At 35.6% G+C, this 20748-nt stretch overlaps 5 protein-coding genes across 7 annotated transcripts in view; all 5 read left to right on the top strand.

Moving 5' to 3' along the window:
* LOC101886500 (uncharacterized) overlaps nt 1-3906 on the top strand; it is a 52451-nt gene extending 48545 nt beyond the window's left edge. For 2 of the 3 annotated variants that reach the window (XM_087293390.1, XM_087293388.1), the window contains 2 exons: nt 184-299; nt 3771-3906. In XM_087293390.1, the coding sequence (XP_087149516.1) occupies nt 184-299; nt 3771-3785 (131 nt within the window). In that variant the 3' untranslated portion in view covers nt 3786-3906. Of the gene's footprint in view, nt 1-183; nt 2210-2988 lie in introns of all 3 variants that reach the window. The other variant, XR_015515225.1, reaches the window with a different exon arrangement.
* Nucleotides 1-6742, top strand: part of grk7b (G protein-coupled receptor kinase 7b) — an 845646-nt gene extending 838904 nt beyond the window's left edge. Inside the window, exon 4 of the transcript XR_015514206.1 lies at nt 6275-6742. The gene's annotated coding sequence lies outside the window, so the exon portion shown is untranslated. The remainder of the gene's footprint in view (nt 1-6274) is intronic.
* A 997-nt stretch (nt 6743-7739) lies between these two features.
* polr2i (RNA polymerase II subunit I) lies at nt 7740-11241 on the top strand. The gene is made up of 6 exons (NM_001006013.3): nt 7740-7909; nt 7994-8048; nt 8861-8934; nt 10037-10111; nt 10222-10273; nt 10896-11241. The coding sequence occupies exons 1-6, from the start codon at nt 7848-7850 to the stop codon at nt 10956-10958; spliced, it is 381 nt and encodes a 126-aa protein (NP_001006013.2). The 5' UTR covers nt 7740-7847; the 3' UTR covers nt 10959-11241.
* A 3922-nt stretch (nt 11242-15163) lies between these two features.
* Nucleotides 15164-18427, top strand: pglyrp5 (peptidoglycan recognition protein 5). Its single transcript, NM_001044321.1, is given in 4 exon segments — nt 15164-15368; nt 15564-15756; nt 17407-17525; nt 17736-18427. Coding segments are annotated over 4 exon segments (717 nt in total). The 3' UTR covers nt 17936-18427.
* Nucleotides 18428-19355: 928 nt separating this feature from the next.
* On the top strand, nt 19356-20495 carry foxg1c (forkhead box G1c). Its single transcript, NM_001045215.2, is given in 1 exon segment — nt 19356-20495. A coding segment is annotated over 1 exon segment (1140 nt).
* Nucleotides 20496-20748: the final 253 nt, after the last annotated feature.

Genomic DNA, 20748 nt, shown 5'->3' with positions numbered 1-20748 from the left:
ACTTTTGTTGTTTGCAAAAGATCAGAATCTCCTAAATAAAGTGCCTATGAATTACATAAGTGTTGGTTAATGATTTAAGTATCGCAGTATTAGAGTTTCACAGGTAAAATTCATTGTGATGTGTGGTTAGATATATACTTCATTGAAATGAGGATGTAATTTGTTTTTAATCTTATTTTACAGCAAAATTACCTTCAATTAAAATTGAAGTTTCAACACGCATGTCCACGGAAACATTCGGTGCCATTTTGAGAAGTGCAAAGGAGCTGAAATCTGGGAAAAAGAAAAGAAGAGCAAAGGTGTAGTATAAGAGTTTATGATTATGTAACATACTGCAGTGTCAAGTTTGGACAGATCAGTGGATCAAATGGATCATGTCCTGACAAAAATTCACCAGAACAACATATTCCATTAGAAATAAACACTGAGGAACTCAGTGTCTCTATTTAAAAATTCTAGATCGATCAATTGATTGATTGATTGATTGATTGATTGATTGATTGATTGATTGATTGATTGATTGATTGATTGATTGATTGATTGATTGATTGATTGATTGATTGATTGGTTGATTGATTGGTTGATTGATTGGCAGTACATTTAATAAAATTACAGAACTAAATAAATGTGCTTTATGTTTATCTTTGTTATGACTGCTCTATAAGAGATTTAGTATAGTAATGAATATGTATATGATAATATTGATGTGTTTGGTCTTGGCAGTGCTGAGTAAGCTGAGATTTGCTTCTCCAGTATATTCACGAACATGCTGTCTGAAAATATAACACTGAATATAAATTTGCTGCTGCAAACTTAACATATGTAAATCCCACATAGCAGATCTATACATAGGTGAAGCGGAGGTGTGGGAGGCTATCTGAAAATTGGAGTAATCCAAATATAATCTATATCAAACCTAAACCTTACCCTAAAAGTCTTTTTAAACTGAAGTATAAATTGCCCAGGTTTTATTTATTTTTTTAGTTTATATTTATACAACAGTTCTCTCTGGGTCTCGGATGTGATTGGCTGATAGCTGTGATACATTTAAGTAATATCAGCACCCATACAGCCTCTTTGCCCTTTGTGTATTACTCCGCCCACATACAGCCAGCAAAAAGCAAACACTACAGATCTAAAGTTTAAAAGATGCACGCTCAGCTGTTTAACTGTCAGCTTATGATTTGAATCCAACTCGAAGAGAAGTAGTTCCTCATACAAAAGGATTTTTGAGACTCTCCAAGTTTGATTTTGTTTTATATACGCACGTGTAGCAGTGCGATATGGCTGTATAACGGCACTGGTGGGAGCACTAAGGCATTTTTATATCTCTTATTCTCTGTTATATATTATAACAGAATGAAATGTCTGTCATGTTTTGTTATCCATGGAATATTGGAAATAAAAATGCTGCTCTAATGGAACTACAGGGCACTAGAGGGCGCTGGTCAGTGGTCAGACACCTAGAATGTATAAAAAAAACTGTTTGTATTGTGAAGTCCTAGTTGGGAAACCTTGCGTTTTAAGCTTCGCCTAAGGACTTCCTTATTGTCCGGATAACTGAATGTTTGTTAAATGTATTGGTATGCTGTCTGAATAAGATTTGACATTTTGGATACCATCATTATGAAGTTCCATTCCTCAATTATCTGTAAGTTGTTAAATCAACGCAAAAAAAGATCAACATATGTCAACGCGCTCAAGGTTTTTTTTTTTTACTCCGAATCAGGGACCAGGTTTTATTATTATTATTATTATTATTTTACGCTTAACTTAAGGAAACGACCTTAAGACTTTTGTTTTGTTTTGAAAGAAGTTTCAAAGATATTGAGATTTCTTAACTTTATTTTGGGTACATTGTTCTTTAAATCAGCATATTTTCCATCTAAGAAATAAAATATATATACAAAGAAACTATTAGTAAATTTGGTGAACTGAAAAATGTAAGCATAGTCTACAAAACCGGCAAGTTAAATAAACTTAAATATGCAAGTTTTGGGAGACTCCATTACTCAATTAAATTGAGGCAACGAGTTTACTCAATTCATTTAGTTCAGTCAACTAATTAGGCTTGTCAGTGTAGAGAAAGAACTCACATGCACACAAGCACATGCACACAAGATTATATTTCCATAGTTTTTCCATGTAAATGCGATTGATAGATGTGCGGGACTAGTATTGCAAGCTTCTGTTTAGCAAGTTATCAATGGCAACATGGCAGAACTTCTGGGCACTGTATTTGCCATGGGACAGCATGAACTGACCCTTCACCCCCATACTGTGATGCTTCAGGACTAACACATGTACCGTTACACATACAGCGGGGAAAAAGTATTGAACATGTCACCATTTTTCTCAGAAAACATATTTCTAAAGGTACCCTTGACTTGAAATGTTCACCAGATGTTGGTATCAACTAAAGAAATTCATATATGCAAAGAAAACAAAACTAATTGGTTTACAAATGAAGTTATGTGTAATAAAATGCAATCACACAAGGGAAAAGTATTGTACACATGAAGAAAGGGAAGCGTAGAAAAGCAGTGAAAGTCCAGACAGCAGCTGACATCAGTAGTTATTCAGCAACCCTCTGTCCTTCCTCATTGTAATATAATGTTAGCTGCTTCTCAGTCTAACATGGACTCATGATGAGGATAAAACCAGGGTGGACATTTCAGCAAGACAACTCTGCAGGCACAGGAGGTCAACATGACGTCATATTGACGTTGTGCCCCAATGTACCCCAACGTTGTGGGGACGTTGGATTTTGTTTGGAAATGAAAATCAGGTTGAAGTCAGAACCCAACGTCAGGGCGACATCATTGTCCAATGTCTAATCAACCAAATGTCGTTTACTCATGTTAAACCTTGACGTTGTGAGGACGTTACCACTATGACATCTATCAGACATTGGATTTTGGTCACTTTCCAACACAACCTAAAACCAACAAGATATCAATGTAATTTGACGTCATTATTGGATGTCAGAATAACGTTGTCCTGATGGCTAGACATTGAATTTTGGTCACTTGGCGTCACGACCTAAATCTAACCTAATATGTCTTATGATGTTGTGTGCCTGCTAGAAATGATCCAAAACACAGCCAAGGAAACACTTAAATGCTTTCAGAGAAAATAAAAATCAAGCTGTAGAATGGCCCAGCCAATCACCTGACCTGAATCCAATAGAGAATACAAAAAAAAGATCAGATTTGATAGACGAGACCCACAGAACCATCAAGAATGTTTTACTCTGTTGAAGTCTGAGAAAAAAAAATCACACCAGAGCAATTCATGTGACTTCATTCTCCATATGAGAGGCAACTTTAAGCTGCCGTTACCAAAAAATACATCACCTTTTATAAATAATTTTCAGTAGTTCAGTGCTTTCTCCTTCTGTCGTTTCATTGTTATTACAGACAACTCATTTTTCAGATTTTTATTTATTAATTTTTTTTATTTTATTTTAAAGTTTCTCAGAATTTCTCAGAAGATATTTTATTTTAATATCTGGTTTTATTCCATGTCAGCAGCTCCTTTAGAAATATTATTCCCAAGAAAAAAACGTGACTTGTTCATTACTTATTTTCTCACGGTATGTATATACAGAATATGTTGTAATTTTCTGCCAGGACAAGATCTTTTTTTATACAGTGCGCATTTATAATGTTTGTAAAACCAATTTTTTTTAAAATGTCATAATGTTTTGTAATGTTTACAATTCCTAACAAATGAATTTTTGCAGTCATGTGTCTTTATCTCTCCTAAAGGGAAAAATGAAATAGTTCTACATGTTTGGAAGATACTGAAAGGACATCACTGGTTTGCTCATGGATGTTTTGGACTTTCTTTCCTTGTTTTCAGCTTGTCACCATAGTTTTTAAAAAAATAAATCCTTCTTTTTCATGTGGTCTGAACTGTGTTGGACAACAGCCGTGCACCAAATGTGAGCTCACAACACGCGCTGCACCAGCAGGGGTTCTGGGTCCCATTTATGTGATGGCACTCCAGAAATAGCGATTGGATGTTTGTTCTTTTCAAGTGCTTCTCCCTTTTTCTAGTATGTCTTTACTGATGGAATGAGAGTGCGTCTATGTGTTTCTCTTAACAGTTTGATACATTAATTTGATTAAGTCGTGCAGATTATTGTGGAAGGCAGTTTGCATGTATTTGTTTCTGTGTGTGGAGAGACTCTGTCCACCATCTGGAGAGCAGATTTTTGAATATGTTTTCCGGTCAAATTGACTTTGTCTCCACCTTGTGGTCATAAATGTTTGTCACTAATTTCTGTGGATTGAGAATGCCCAGTTAGCAAATAATTCAGGCGCAGATTTGGCATAAAGCATAGTAGGCATTCGTCCAGCACTGGCGAACAGCATGTGGGCCAAAGGGTATGGCTGAAGTGCCACCATGTCTTTAAGGCAGGACACAAGACTTGGGGCAGATATCAAATGTAGGATTTGGACCAGATATTATATGTGGGACACGTAAATTTGGCCTATTTTGACCCACTTTTAAAATACTTTTAAATTATTTTTGAGTAAAGAAAAAAATTCTACCTAACGGGTCACCGAGAAAAAGGACAGACATAAAGCGAAATGCGAAATCAAAATCATTGCAGTCATGACACACCAACGTATCTGATCCATGCAGTTCAGGCCCAGTTATGTGTTATTAACTTGGCTGATCCATATTTGGCCCTTGTATGGAAGCCAGACTTGGTCCAATCATGTACCGTAATTCACTGTGGCCTGTGGGTTAAGCATTGTGTCTGTGCTGATTGTCTGTGCCAGAGCTGGGCAAGAGAAATTTTGCTATGTGGGTGTTGATAGTGTCTTGCCTTAAAATCGTATGAATTGAAACACGATTGACCTTTGACTCATTAATATTGTACAATTTATGTACAATTAATAATAAATGTCTGATTATATGGATGTAAATGTCGTATTGTAATAAAAAATAAAATATTAAAAGCAGGGTAATTGACAGCTAATCTGGATTATGTAATCAGATTGTAACTAAATGTAGTAATTAGTTACATTTTACCATGCTCATAATCAGATTACAGTTACTTTTTATGGATTACATATTTTACGATGGCAGTAAATTATTATGTCAATTCACTCTAATTGTACTGTTTTCTCTTGTAAGTTTAAATCTAAATTTTATCTGACAAAACATATTTAAAACCTGGAAAACACTGACAGTATCAGCGCCATTTTTGAGGTATAGTAATGATGTTGTTTGTTTGTGTGATGCAGAAATTAGCTTCTTTTTTGCAAGATGAAAAAATGTAATACATTCATATGGTGAAAGTTCTCTGATGTGTATTAATGGTCACATTAACATGGACATGAACAAATTAAATATTTAGATTTGGTTGTTTAAGCTTTTTAATTGTAATCGTGAATTATTTATTTGGGATTCATTAATCTGAGTGAATTACTGTAATTAATTTTATTTTAACATAATTTTTAATTTATATTTTTAACTTTACATTTTTGGAGCGAATTTAGACATTAGATTACTTTTTTACTTAACATAAATTTATTAATTAATTATTTAACACTATATATATATATATATATATATATATATATATATATATATATATATATATATATATATATATATATATATTATATATAGATTGTGTCAAAGCAGCTTCACATAAATGGTCATAGTAACTGGAACAGTGTAGTTCAGTTTTTAGTGTTTAAGTTCAGTTCAGTTTAGCTCAGTTCAGTGTGATTTAATCATTACTGAGAGTTCAAACACTGAAGAGCAAATTCATCGATGTGTTGCTCTACCAATCCTGAACCATGCGAGGCAGTGGCGACAGCGGAGAGGGAAAAAAAACTTCACCTGATGGGAGTGAAGAAAAAAAACCTTGAGAGAACCAGACTCAGTTGGGCACGACCATTTTAATTTCTCCGCTGGCCAAAAGTCTTGTGCAGAGCTTCAGTCGCCGTGGTGGAGGCTGGAAGATGGCCTCAGCGAAGACTCGTCTGTCCCTGGAGCGTCGCTGGAATCAGACACATGTTCTCCACAACCCACGACCATCAGCGCAGCGGCAGCTCAGGATATGGCCTGGTCCCGGATATGGAATCCTTGGGATCATCTCGTCGCTGGTCTTGGATCCAATCAGTGACTCCGCATAATCTGAGGACCTCGGGATGAGTATCCCCATTTTATACAGTTAAAGTCAGAATTATTAGCCCATTTACAATGTATATTATAATGTAAATTAAATATAATAATTATATATCAGTAGTGGACGAGGCAGTGGCGCAGTAGGTAGTGCTGTCGCCTCACAGCAAGAAGATCGCTGGTTCGAACCTCGGGTCAGTTAGCGTTTCTGTGTGGAGTTTGCATGTTCTACCTGCCTTCGCATGGGTTTCCTCCGGGTGCTCCGGTTTCCCCCACAGTCCAAAAACATGCAATACAGGTGAATTGGGTAGGCTAATATGTCCGTAGTGTATAAGTGTGTGTGTGAATGTCTGTGTGGATGTTTCCTAGAGATGGGTTGCGGCTGGAAGAGCATCCGCTGCGTAAAAAAAAAAAAAAAAAAAACTTGCTGGATAAGTTGGCGGTTGGCTGTGGTGACCCCGGATTAATAAAGGGACTAATCTTACAAGAAATTGAATATATATCAGTAGTATTTGTATTACACTACATTATTACAGTATTAGTATTACACTACAGACAATTTAGCCTACACAATTCACCTGTAACGCAGGGTTTTAGACTGTAGGGGAAACCAGTACACCCAGAGGAAACCCCCACCAACATGGGAAGAACATGCAAACTCCACACAGAAATGCCAACTGACACAGCCGAGGCTCAAACCAGTGACCTTTTGCCTGTGAGGCGATTGTGCTCTCCACTGAGTCACCATGCTGCTCTATTTCTTCCTTTCTAACATAAATTAATTAATTAACACAAAATATATTATATATTATTATATAAATTAATTAATTATATGTCAGTAATATTAAAACAAACTTTTTCTGTGAACACAAAAAAGTAATTTGGGAGTCTATGCGAATTAAATCTATGCATTTGTACGTTGTAATAATTATTCTCTGTTTGCTGTGGTTGCAGTTGTTTATAGTAAGAAACTGCATGTAACTCCAGGAGGTCATTAAGGTTTATTGTTTAACATCCATCATTCTAAAGTTGACTATAGTCTAAATAGAGAATAATGAATGAAGTGTCAGCTGTAAGATTCACATGAACTGAAATGATTTTATAATTCAAATTCATATGAATGTTGTGCTATTGTATTGTATTGTAGTGTAACTTAATGTAGTGCTTTTAGTGTATAAGTGTGTGCATGTGTATGGGTGTTTTCCAGTTCTGGGTTGCAGCTGGAAGGACATCTGCTGTGTAAAACATATGCTGGATAAGTTGGCGGTTCATTCTGCTGTGGCGACCTCAAGAGGGGTCTGGATGCAGACCTGGTGCAGTGCAATGAGCTGCATCCAATGCTTTTTATCACCTAACCCCACCCCTAACCCTACCAGTCACTAGGACGTTACTCCGTGTATTGTGTCTGACACTGCATCGTTGAGTGATGCAATCTAAGCTTGCATCATAAAGACTGCATCCAGATACTACTAGAAGTTTAAGGACTAGCTTAGCTGAAGGAAGATAAATATAGGAATGAACGAATGAACAAAAGTTTTTTACCTCCGCCACTGAGAGGCGCTGTGAATTTTCTGCGCAGCATTTACAGAGACCGCGCATGCGCACACACTATTGCCAGTCATTTCAACGGAGTAGAGACGGATTAATCCTCGTTGTCAGCTCTTAAGCTTTTATTACAAAGTTTCAGCAACCAAATCATGGATCTGGAGGGAGGAAACTATGAACCTGGTTTCGTGGGCATCAGGTTCTGTCAGGAATGGTGAGTTGAAATGAGTTTGGTGCTGAGAGCAAGTATGATTCTGATGTGATGTTTGTTTTGATGTCATTATCTCTCTCTTCCCAGTAATAACATGCTGTATCCCAAAGAAGATAAAGAAAACCGCATCCTGCTCTATGCTGTAAGTCAGCTGTTATTATGTTAATGTTGATTATGTGAATTATTTATTCGTAAATGTTGAAGCATTTACAATGAATGACTAACGTTATATTTAATTCTTGATGCAGAAACATGCATATGGTTATAAATAAACAGAAATGAACCTGTTAATCAAAGGCATAGTTCACTTAGAAATGAAAATTGACGCCATTTAAAACATTGAGGTAAAGTTGGTTTTATATTCGCACAATCGTTTATTTTTAAATGGTGACAACCTCTGACTGAATATTCGGTCTGAAATCGCATATCCATATAACTCAGCATGACTTCAAAACAACATTAGCACTATTTAATTGACTGAACAGTGTTGTACTTTGATAGTCATTGACTGCTAATATGATTTCCCTATTTGGAATTAGCAAAGAACACTTTTCTGAAATGATAAAAAAATAAGGTGAAGGTCTTAAAGTGTGAATTCAAAGCCAACTTTACCTCCATTAAAATCACCATTTACTCTATTTACTGACCCTTTCAAACCGTTACGAGTTTGAAGTTGAAGACAAAAGAAGAATTATTAAAAATATGTTGATGACTTTCATAGTAGGAAGAAAAACAAATACCATGATCAGTGGCTACCGGTTTCCAACATGCTTCAGAATATCTCCTTTTGCATTCAATAAAGAAGATGAAACTCTCACCAGCTGAGTAAATGATGAAAGACCTTTCATATTTAGGTGAACTATTCCTTTAAAGATGCTGACGATTGTGGTTTAACAGTGTTTGAAATGGGAAGATCTTACATGACAGAATCTTCATTGGTATCTTGTATTTCAGTGCAGAAACTGTGACTATCAGCAGGAAGCTGACAACAGCTGCATCTATGTGAACAAAATCACCCATGAGGTTGAGTGAGTGTCTTGCTTTATGAATTATTCAGAGATGGTGATTCACTAGATTAAGGTAATGGTCTAAATGCCAGTCTATCAATGTAAGCTTTGTTTTATACTGGTGACAGTTTTCGGTCGCATCAGAGGCATGGTTAGTAATGCTTAGAGACACAGTTGTTGCACTTTTCATTGAATTCATATCCAATTTCCAGATTTCACTTACAAAATATTCAATACTGTTTACAAATGTGATGTCTAATATTCAGAAGGCTGTTTTCAGTTCATTTTATTTCAATTCAAAATTCGCTTCCATAGATTCAGTGGTTCAAATTTGACTGTTAAGATCCGACGTTACATCCGGGAAAGCATATATTGAATATTTTGAATATTATACGTCTTATTTTTAAACAGTATTAAATATTATGTCTTATTTTTAAATCGTATTGAATATTTTAAATATTATACGTCTTATTTTTAAACAGTATTGAATATTATGTCTTATTTTTAAACAGTATTGAACATTATGTCTTATTTTTAGACAGTATTAAATATTTTGAATATTATATGTCTTATTTTTAAACAGTATTGAATATTTTGTAGGTGAATTTTGCTAATTGAATATGAATAAATACACTTATAAGTATAAAAAAGTGTTTTAAATGTTTTTAGTTGAAATATTCACAGCTTAAATAAACAGATATGTTAAATATCAGGACCTAAAGATACAAACCCTGGCAGTTCACATCATTAGAATCCAAGCACTTGTTTATTCTGTTTATTATTTTTTCAGTTTGTGCTATTCAACAAGCTTTTTAATTAAATACTTTTGGCATTGATTTTGTTCCATAATTTCCCTTGTAGAATATAGTGGACAGCATTTGAAATCTGAGGGTGTATTTTTTTCGTATCAAAAGCAACAAACCATATTGGTTATCAATGTAATTTACCAATCCCTATCTCACTAAAGAATAAAGGGTTAGTTACAAAAAAACTATTTAAGCTGAAAATATCTCCTACAACACTGAACTCTGACTAGAGTCAGATATTATATGATGTTTGTTGTTTGAAGAGTTTCTTGCATGTATATTTTCTAGACTGCTCTAACTTCTCTCTTCTCTCCCAGTGAACTCACTCAGATTATTGCAGATGTGGCTCAGGATCCAACACTGCCTCGAACAGAGGACCACCCGTGCCCAAAGTGCGTTCCAAACGTGTCTTGACATAGACGTTTATTGATAATGATATTCCTGCATCTGCCATAAACTTTCACTAAAGCTGATTTTTTTCTAATGAATCTGTGTTTTTCAGATGTGGCCACAAGGAGGCGGTGTTCTTCCAGTCTCACAGCATGAAGGCTGAGGTGAAGACTCACAATCTACTTCTGTTTTCTTTATTACTGTTTGATGAACAGATGTTTCCTCTAACTTTACATGTTTTATGTTACTTGCATCAAAATTGTGTAATAGCAGATTCCCTGCATTTTGTAGTTTCTGCAATTAAAGGGTTAGTTTACCCAAAATGTTAATTGTTATTAATTACTCACCCTTGGGTCGTTCCAAACCCATAAGATCTTTGTTCATCTTTGGAGCAAAGCTTAAGATATTTCAGGTGAGAGCTCCCTCATCCTCCATAGATGGCAAGGTTTTCAAATATACAGACAAATTCCAAAAAAACATCCTCAAAAGAGATCATATACCTTCAGTAGTTCAATCGAAATATGATCCAGCTATGAGAATACTTTTGTGCGCACTTAAAATAAAAATAACGACTTTTATTTAACAGTTTCTTCTCCTCTGTGTCAGTATAGAGCTCACATTCATGAGTCATGCCTTTAACGTAGTACATCTTCTGTGCTTCATTTCAAACCAAGGAAGTTGTGCGCAATATACTGACACTGATGAGAAGAAACTTAAATACGTTTAAGTCCTACATGTGATTTTAATTACTGCAGTAATTACAGTATTTCTGTTTTCTGAATGCAGGATGCCATGAGGCTCTACTATGTCTGCACTGCCCCACACTGTGGCCACAGATGGACAGAATGAGGAGGATGAGTTCATAAATGATGAAAAATGAGGTGTTCTGGAGTCCGCGGTCCATTGTTTGTCAGTTTAGAGGACATGTGTTGTTGTCCAGTGGGTGTATCTTGTCAGTGACCTGACTGTAGATCGCTGGAGAATTTGAGACTAAACTGGAGTTTATAATTAATTTTGAGAAACAAACACCAGCCCACATCCAGAGACTCCAGAGAAGTGTTAATAGTTTTTCATTTTATTTCTTCTGTATTTTTTTAAAGATGTTTGTAATAAAAGATTACAAAAAGTAAAAGAAAGTCGAGTTTTCATTTTAAAATAGTCTGCTTTTGAGATTTTAGGCTTTGGATTAAAGTGTTTTTTTTTCTGGTGTTTGGATGTCCACTAGATGGCGCTATTGTTTTGAGGTCACTTGTTCCCTTACGTGCTCAGGTTGGAGTTCATCACAGGTGTACTGCGTTGCCGGTGATGAGCGCACACTCTCAGAAATAAAGTTACGCGAGCTGTCACTGGGGTGGTACCTTTTCAAAAGGTATAAATTTTTATCCATATTAATACCTCAAAAATACATATTAGTACCTAAAAAGTACAAAAGTGTTCCTCTTACAATGTGTAGGTACTAATATAAACTTTTCAGGTACCAATATGGACCCTTTAAGCACAAATGTGTACCTTTTGAAAAGGTACCACCGCAGTGACCTCTCACATACCTTTATTTCTGAGAGAGCATGATAAAAGGGTTCCTCATTTGTTCCCTCGAGAGATGCTTGCGTTGTTGGCTTGATTTGGGCTGCCTGATCGATCTCCAGGACCAAATTTTCTTACTTGTTTAAAAGGTCATTTATTTTGCATTTGATCTTGTTTAAATTCATTTAATAAATCGTTTATCAACTCTTGATTATGTTGCAGACTGTCTAAAGCCAGACAGTTTGTAACAAAAGGGATTGTTCAGACTTTTAAAAGAAGATATTTTGAAGAATGTTAAAAGCCTTGGCTTCTATAGTATTTGTTATAGTATAAGTCAGTGGTTGTAGGATTTCAGCTTTAAAATATTTTATTTTGTGTTTAACAAAATAAAGAAACTCCAAAGGTTTGGAACCACCAGTAAATTTTCATATTTTGGTAATCTGTACCTTTAAGGTTAGTCATTGTTTTCTGCTAGGTTGCTTTAGGGCTACATGTATAATTCAAGATTGTGATAGGCTTTTGTGCAAGAATGAGATTACATAGGCTGTGATTTAAATTGACTAATAATACATGAAGCAGGTTTCAGGTTGAACCATGGCATTGTTGATTTACACACAAAAATCTGAATATGTGATTTCAGAGCATGAAGGCATTCAATTAGGCTTCTTACAAACTTTATGCTTTATAGCTATTGGTATTATTTTTATGGTCATGTGTACAGAAAATGACATACTTTCCAGAAAATATGGAGATTATTCTTAAAATCATGATTGAAAATTTTATAATCTCATTAAAAAATGCAGTTAGATATTTTTTCCCCAAGTGCAGCCGAAGTATAGAGTCTTCTCTTATTTGTCTCAGGGGAGTAAAATTGAGAAACCTGAAGTGGATTTGAGTGATTACAGGTTGTATTTTGCTAACAGGTCAAATCTCTCCCTCTGCTCATATATGATATTTCACAGCAGTTTTCAAGCGTTTTGTTGGTTTGCATGTAAACCTTGATATGCTCTTGATTTATTTTCTGCAGCGCAACTGTTTTAGATTAGATGATTAAATTTAACTTTATTGGCATTACACATGTACAAGTACAAGGGAGCGAAATGTAGTTTTAGGTCTAATCAGGAGGGCAATAGCAGCAAGTGCAGGATATAAGTTATAAAGTACAATTATAGAAAATCTGGTGATATTTACAGATGGATGTGCTATGAACATTATATACAGGTTATAACTATGATCAGAGATTTACAATAGTTTTGTATTTGTAAAGCTCTGAACATTGTACAGGTTGCTTTTTATAATCAGAAGTGTGCAGATAGATATGAACATAATTACAAACCTATATGTACAGTAGGTGTGTACAATTCAAGATGAATTAATGCTAAGTAGTATGATGAATATGTGCAATTTTAATTGTGGAAATATTAATAAATATTGAACAACACAATATCTATGTTTTCACTTCAAAAAAATCTATAAAGTCAGTATTTGGTGGTCTCCCCTTGATTTTTCAATCACAAATAAAACCATTTGTCTTTCTGACAGTTTGTAATGTTCAGTGCTATAAAATGACTATTTAATTAGGAAGAAATGTTATCAGGCATATTTACAAAACCAAAAAAAAAAAGAAGACATTTTTACTCAAACTCTAAATTTGTATGTCACTCGCAATGATTCACTGGATTGTAGTTTGTTCTATTATACACTCAGAAATAAAGGTACTGGGGCAGTACTATTACTATATACTATTAAAATACAGAAAATGTCAATTTTTTTTTACTGTAGATACACCATTAAAACACAGAATCTAACCATTTTTTTACTGGAGGCATACTATTAAAAACACAGAAAATGTCAATTTTTTTACTGTTGGTTTACCCTTAAAAAAACAGAAAAATAACCATTTTTATTATATAAAAACCTTAAATTAATTTAAAATATTTAGTTTTTTTTAATGTAATTTAACAGTCAAAAAACGGATATATTTTAGTTTTTTACTGTGGACACACTGTCAATTAACAGAAGTTTTCTGTTTTTAATTTACGGTAAAATATTTGTGTAATGAGCTTCCAGTACATTTTCCCGTTTTTTTACGGAATTTTTTTTTTAGAGTGTATTTGTATCTGAAGGGTCCATAATGGCACCTCAAAGATACTTTTTAGGTACATTTGGGAACTAATATGCACCTTTAGGTTGCCACTGTGGACTGCCTCATTGACAGCTCCTGTACTTTTATTTCTGAGAGTGCAGCTTTTTACAGGGTGTCTGAGGAGTCTTAAAATGTCCTAAATTTAAAAAAACAAATTTTAGGCCTTAAAAAGTCTGAAATCCACTAAAATATTTTGTTGTAGGTCTTAAATCATTTTAAATGGGTCTTAATTTTCTCATATCCATGTAAAGCTATACCCAATCCAGCCATCCAATCTCTAACAATACTTCAATAAGTTTTAAGATGCATTTATTTATTAACTCTACTTATTAATATGAATTAATTATCTTTATTACAATAACATTTGTTTTCAATGCTTTTTTAAGGTTTTATCTTGACCATTAAAAAAAATCTTTAGCATTTAGCCTTGCTTAGTCTGAAAATCCATTTATGGTTATAAAATCGTCTTTAAAAGGTCTTAAAAAGTCTTAAATTTGACTTGATGAAACCTGTAGAAACCCTGTTTTTAATAAAGCTGTCAAGTCAGTCTTTGTTTATCTTGTTTTAGTTATTTGCTGTGAACAAATTACAAATGTTTGTAATATTGTAATCCCCATTGTATCTGAGTTGGTTGCTTGGTTCATATAGATTAAAAGGTTTGAACTGATACTAATAATTTTGAAAATCTAGTTGTTTGGGAAATGGGGGGGGGGGGGGGGGTGCACTAATGCACTATATTCTTTGAGAGTTTCAGTTTAGTTGGCGAGTGGGTGTTAAATTGGCAAGATGGCTTTTGTTCATTGATAATAAACATTGATTATATTTCAACAAAAAGATACAATAAATTAAAATATATTTAATGTTAAGTAATTTATTGAGCCAGTCATATTTAGTTAATATTGTTTTCTCTAATATTAATAATAACGCATTACCAGTTTTGTGAACAAAATAATTTTAATTATTCAGATTATCTACAAATGATTCCATCTTAAATCCTGTTTTTCTCCACATGCAACTTTTCATGTGCATCATGCTTCAAATTTCCATTATGCTCATTCATACTGTATTTCATGCGCGTCATTGTCATCCTCTTTTTTCAGTCTGTGGTTACAAAACCTGTAAATTATCTTAGGCATATTTTGTTTTCTGAGGGAAAAGAAAGTCAGACAAGTTTCTATGGTGATGGTTAATCAACAAGACTTTCCCAAAAACAATTTTGACTTTTCTCACTGTATACTTCAAAGATATTGTGCAATTATTTCAACCCATAACAAAATATCTGGGCATTAAGCAACGCTGCCAGTCTGTCACTTCTGTTATTTTCACGCTGGTAAAATATCCACACTTGCATTTCCATTGTCAATTTGTCATCTATAAAAAGCCCATGCAGCACAGTTTCTTCATCTTCCTGTACACAGGAGCTGAATTTCTGCACGAGACTGGAAAGTACGCGGAAGTTCACGTATGTTGTCCCTCCCTGTCATCCAGAGCTAATAAACCTGTCAGTTTAGTCATGTTGGAGCATACAGGGAACGAAAAGTTTGTCGCTGATATGGACGGACACACAAACACCGTGGACATAAACGCAGGTGAGAGAGACTCGCTCCACAAACGATTTTGTGATTTCTGACACGTTTAAGTGATCAGATTGTTGTTTTGCAATAGACATATTGAGTTTAAGTGATCCTATATTGTTATTTTGCAACAGATATAGTGAGTTTAAGCGATCATATTGTTATTTTGCAATAGTGAGTTCAAGCGATCCTAATGTTATTTTTCAATAGATACAGTGAGTCGTCGTGGTTGGGACGCCGTGCAGCCTCGGGAAATGACTCAGATGGAGAGTCCCGCGCACACAGTGATCGTTCACCACACCGCGCTCCGGTTCTGCGCGCACCCGCGAGAAAGCGTCACCGAGCTCGCGCACATTCAGCGCATGCACATGCAGGAGCGGGGATTCGACGATATCGGTTACAAGTAAGAAGATAACATTACTTTTAACGTCTGACCATACTTTATCTCATGGTTAAAGGACATATACAAATGTTTACGGCATGGCTAAAGCCTTGGTTACTTTAAGTGTTAATTAACTTGTAAATTATGTTGCTGAACATGAGATAAACTGTGTTTCATTCAGAATCAGTGAGCTGTATTCTATTGTCTTAAATGTTTTTAGAAACAATAAACAGATCATGACCTTCTATACTAAATTAAAAGTAGCCTATTATTACTTTAGGGGTATTACACAGGCCTGTAGCCATGCAGCGTATTGCAGGGATGGTTCTTTTTTTTCTCAAAAAGGGACCTTTTTGCAGTTATTTGCTTCATTTTCTATTCAATTATGGGGTTTAAATGCTGCCTTTTAGCGATATTTAAGCACTAATCTTTGCTTGTTCAGCTTGTCAGATGTTGTCGAACTACACTTTTTGATGTAGGCTACTAGAATATTTACTACAATTTTGTCAAAATGCTCACAATACTACCACAAAATATTTGATTACAAATGTGCATTTAAAATATGTTATTTCATTTATATAAATAATGTTATGAGATAAGCATTTAAAAGAATAAAAATAAAGAAATATTGAAAAAATACTACCTTTTAAAACTCAACTTTATTTTCATCCATCATATAAAAACAATTCGCAATCTGTTAAAACTTGTTTTGGCTTACAAAACTACTTAACATTCTTGGCAAATAAACTAGACAGCTTATTTAACTTTTCTCAGTCAGAATTTGGCCATTTGAATAATTAAAAATGAAATTTGTCCTAAAGCCTTCTTCTATCAGTTATTTTCACAATTTATGATGGCATAGCAGTCAAAAATGGGACAATAGAGCTCATGTAGGGGCCGAATTCTGCACTTTGTCAGTGAGGAGGTGGGTCTTTCGAACCACCCGAAGCCCCCCATACGGGCCTGTGTTATTTCAAAATTTAAAAATATGTTACTAAAAATATTCCATCTTTTCAGTTTATTCACAAGTTACCTTTTTTCTTTTTACAAGTTGAGAAAGCAATATTTATTCCAATAAACCTGATATTCAGAGACAAAATTAAAATAATTGTAAATCTGACAAAATAGAATTTTTAGAAAAAAGTTCTAAATTACATTTTTTTTAATTTAATTTGAATTGTACATCAGACCTTAACGAAATAAACGAAATATAAAAACATTTTACTGAAATCTAAATCCAGAGAACCTGAATTTACTTCATTAGTAATGGAAACGTCATCACTAATTTATAGGCCATGATGATCTTTATTGAATAAATATGCAATTATATTAAGCCAAAATAAAATAATTATAAAACAAAACAACCAAGCAAATTACAGTTTGAAAACCATTTTGTTTCTCATTTGTAATAAAATCTATAATAGAAAAGGTGCTTTTGTAAATCCTCATGACTGTGATGGACTCATGATTGTATTCGTGCTTTTTAAATATATATATATATATATATATATATATATATATATATATATATATATATATATATATATATATATATATATATATATATATATTGCTTTTAAATTAAAAATTTAAAGCTATTGTCCATTTTAGATTGAGCTAACCCAACAGGGTGGACTCTGTACATTGACTCTGTCCTTCTTACTTCTTTAGCTTTCTAATATCTGGAGATGGGACGGTGTATGAAGGCAGAGGATGGGGGATTGTAGGAGCTCATGCTAAAGAACACAACTTTTATTCTGTTGGCATCGCCTTCATGGGCAACTTCAATGGTGAGAACACAAGTCACATTCATTTTTCTAGTTCATTCTGAGGTGTTTACAAATATAATACTGTCGCAGTGTTTAATAGTTTCATAAATGGAAATAATAAGCAACATGCATAAGAATTTCCATGTACTTTTTAAGAAATGTGGATATTTGAGAGCAAATATAAAATGCAAATGATGTATAAAATGTGTTATAATTTCTGTTTGTCTGTAGCTGATTTGCCAAGCTCTGCGTCGCTGTCTGCTCTGCTTAGACTGCTTCACATTGGAGTGCTTCATGGGCATGTGCGACCCAATTTTGTGCTTCTGGGACATAAAGACGTTGCAAAAACTGCTTGTCCTGGGGAAAATTTATACTCTGTGCTACCAAAACTAAGAGACCGATTGCAAAACAATGAACTTTTGCAAGCATAAATTTGAAATAGAACTGTGTGAATGTGTTTGACAGGTTTATTTATTCTCTATTCATTCTTTTTATGTTTTAAAGCTGTGTAAAAGTCATGAAATATTACTGGAACCAGTTCTGAGGTTATCATTTAAAGTCCAGAAAAATGTTTATCAAATAAGATTATTGTTGTTGTTATTGAAGATGATTCCTCTTGTTCACAGCATGAACCTTTTATGACTGAATTGATCATTTTTTTTGCACAAAAAAAATGTCTGTGTCGCAGTGACTTGTATTAAAATTGTGTCAGTGCCTCTTATAAGGGACTCAATCAGTGATTTTCCATCTGTCTAAACATATTTACTAACTCTTCCACTTTGTCATTTACCTAATATGTCTTATTTATTCATTTTTGACAAATATAATTGCTTTAAGTTTGTTTCGTATTTACACTCTTATTTCATGTATGTGTAGCTGCCTTTGCAGTGCTTGATAATAAGTAAAGTACTAATTGAAACCCATTTATTTGTAGATATTTTGTATATTTATTTTATATAAAAACTGTGTAAATTTCAGATCCATTATTTGTACTTACGTTGAACATTACTTGTCAGGACAAAAGCCATCAGTTTTACCAAATATGCAGGATGGTCACTGCCCTACAACAGAAAATAGGAAAATACAGAAATTAAAGCACACAAACTAGTTTTGAAGAAAACATCTTGGTTTTATTTATTTATTTATTTTTTATTGCATTGAACTCATGAATGTCATCTGGTTTAATTTTAGCCTGTATAGGCGACAACTCCTCTACAGCCCTATCCATATGAACATGTTAAAACTAAACTTACCTCCTTTTACAGTCCTTCGTAGGCCTTATTTATAGACATCGTTAACTTCAAGCAGACGTGCTATAGCCTGTATCAGGCCTTTATCAAAGAATGAAGCACAGCGCAAACAGAAAACGGATACATTCAAGCAAATGTTTCATCGCCTTTCTTTTCATGTAAAAGTGTAGTCTGTTATTTTGCATGGTGAATGCTCACGCTCCCCTATGCTATGGCGCCAGGGGCATTCCTCCAGAGATTAGAGTTCATGTCCACCCTAAGCTGTTTGTTTACTCACATCTCCAAGTGTTGTCATATATCTGAACTCCTTGGCGTAACGTCTTTTTTTTTGCCTCAGTCGCTTTTGACGGGCACTCAGTCAGATGAATGTGTAAACAGAAGGGCGGTCTCAGGTGAGAGGCTTGAGTTTCACCGGCTTTCCAAGTGTTATAATTGAGCCTTCGAGTTCATTGATCAGTCAGAGAGATTGGCTGCGCGGGAAACTTATCGCATCTTTGTTTTGTTTGTACCAAGCGTTTCCGAAGGATGACAGGGCACTTTATATGGGTTCTGGTGCCACTTTTGAACTTTTAAGTCCTGTTGGAGCGTGTTTGAATTAAACATGGAGGACTTAAAGCCCCCCGTGAGTTTTTTCCACAAGTCGTCATTCAGCATCAGCAGTTTACTGCTGCGACACGAACGCGCGAGAAGCGACGCGCAGGAAGCACCGCGCTCTCGATCGGCGAAGCCGCCCGCGCGCTGCCATCAGCCTGCAGACAAACCTGTCCGGGAGCGCAACGAATTAGTGACCAGAACCGAGAAAAAAGACGGAGTTGGAGAGCCCAAGTGTGAGGGAACAGATGTGCCGGAGAAAAAGAGTAAACCCGATAAGCCTCCGTTCAGTTATAACGCGCTTATCATGATGGCCATCCGCCAGAGCCCGGAGCGGCGGCTCACCCTCAACGGCATCTACGAGTTCATCATGGGCAACTTTCCGTACTACCGGGAAAACAGACAGGGCTGGCAGAACTCCATCCGACACAACTTGAGCCTCAACAAGTGCTTCGTCAAAGTCCCGCGCCACTACGACGACCCGGGAAAGGGCAACTACTGGATGCTGGACCCGTCGAGTGACGATGTTTTCATCGGCGGAACCACCGGCAAACTCCGGCGGCGGTCCACCGCCGCGTCGAGAGCCAAACTGGCCATGAAGAGAGGCGCCCGGCTGTCCTCCACCGCCGCCTCCGCTGGACTGGCGTTCGCAGGCTCATTTTACTGGCCGGTCCCGCCGTTCGTGACCCTCCAGCACCGACACTCGAGCCCCGCAGCCGCGCACCACAGCAACTACGCCGCGTCTGTCCTCTCTCAGAGCGCGCGCCACTTCAGCTCCGTCGCTCCCGCCGCGGAAAGGCTTCTGATCCCGTCCAGCCAAGAGGCCACTTATTACGGGATGGGCTGCGAGCAGATGACCTCCTCCTCCTCCTCCTTCTCCACATCTGCCTCTGTGCCTCTGCCTCTGTCCGCGCCCTGCTCTTTTAATTTACTCTCCAACCAGTCCAGTTATTTTTACTCCCATCAGGTGCCTCACACAGCTGGACTGTCGGCCTGGTCGCAGGAGGAATCTTACCTCTCCAAAACATCGCCTTCGGGACAGTTTTTCCCAGGAAAGCCTTCTCCTTCTTCTTCTGAATATATCGGAGGACTTTGTACAGACATTCCCAGTTATTTCCCTCATTTTAACACAGCCAGCTCCATGCACTGAACAACTGACGTGTGTGGTTCTGCATTTAAAGAACTAAAAGCTAAGAAATGTGTTTTAAAAATAACATTTGTAAGATTTTTCCAATTATTTATTATTATTATTATTATGAAATAATATTGATTTATATTGTGCAATCTGTTTTTTACGTCTATTAAATGGATAATTCAACCAAAAATTTAAATCCTGTCATATCCTCACCCTTTATAGTTGTTTCAAACCATTGCGAGTTTCTTTCTTCTGTTAAACACAAAAG

Source organism: Danio rerio, chromosome 18, assembly GCF_052040795.2.
Source record: "Danio rerio strain M-AB ecotype USA chromosome 18, GRCz13ab, whole genome shotgun sequence".
NCBI lineage: Eukaryota > Metazoa > Chordata > Actinopteri > Cypriniformes > Danionidae > Danio > Danio rerio.
The sequence above is the reverse complement of the archived record's forward strand: the minus strand, read 5'-3'. Positions and strand labels throughout refer to the sequence as shown.

What these genes read in the sequence shown, in the direction of transcription:
- polr2i (NM_001006013.3), top strand. Translation starts at nt 7,848, where the DNA reads ATGGATCTGGAGGGAGGAAACTATGAACCTGGTTTCGTGGGCATCAGG. An exon ending in ACCGCATCCTGCTCTATGCT is followed by an intron (nt 8,049 to 8,860) that starts GTAAGTCAGCTG and finishes CTTGTATTTCAG; the next exon opens with TGCAGAAACTGTGACTATCA. An exon ending in GAGGACCACCCGTGCCCAAA is followed by an intron (nt 10,112 to 10,221) that starts GTGCGTTCCAAA and finishes TGTGTTTTTCAG; the next exon opens with ATGTGGCCACAAGGAGGCGG.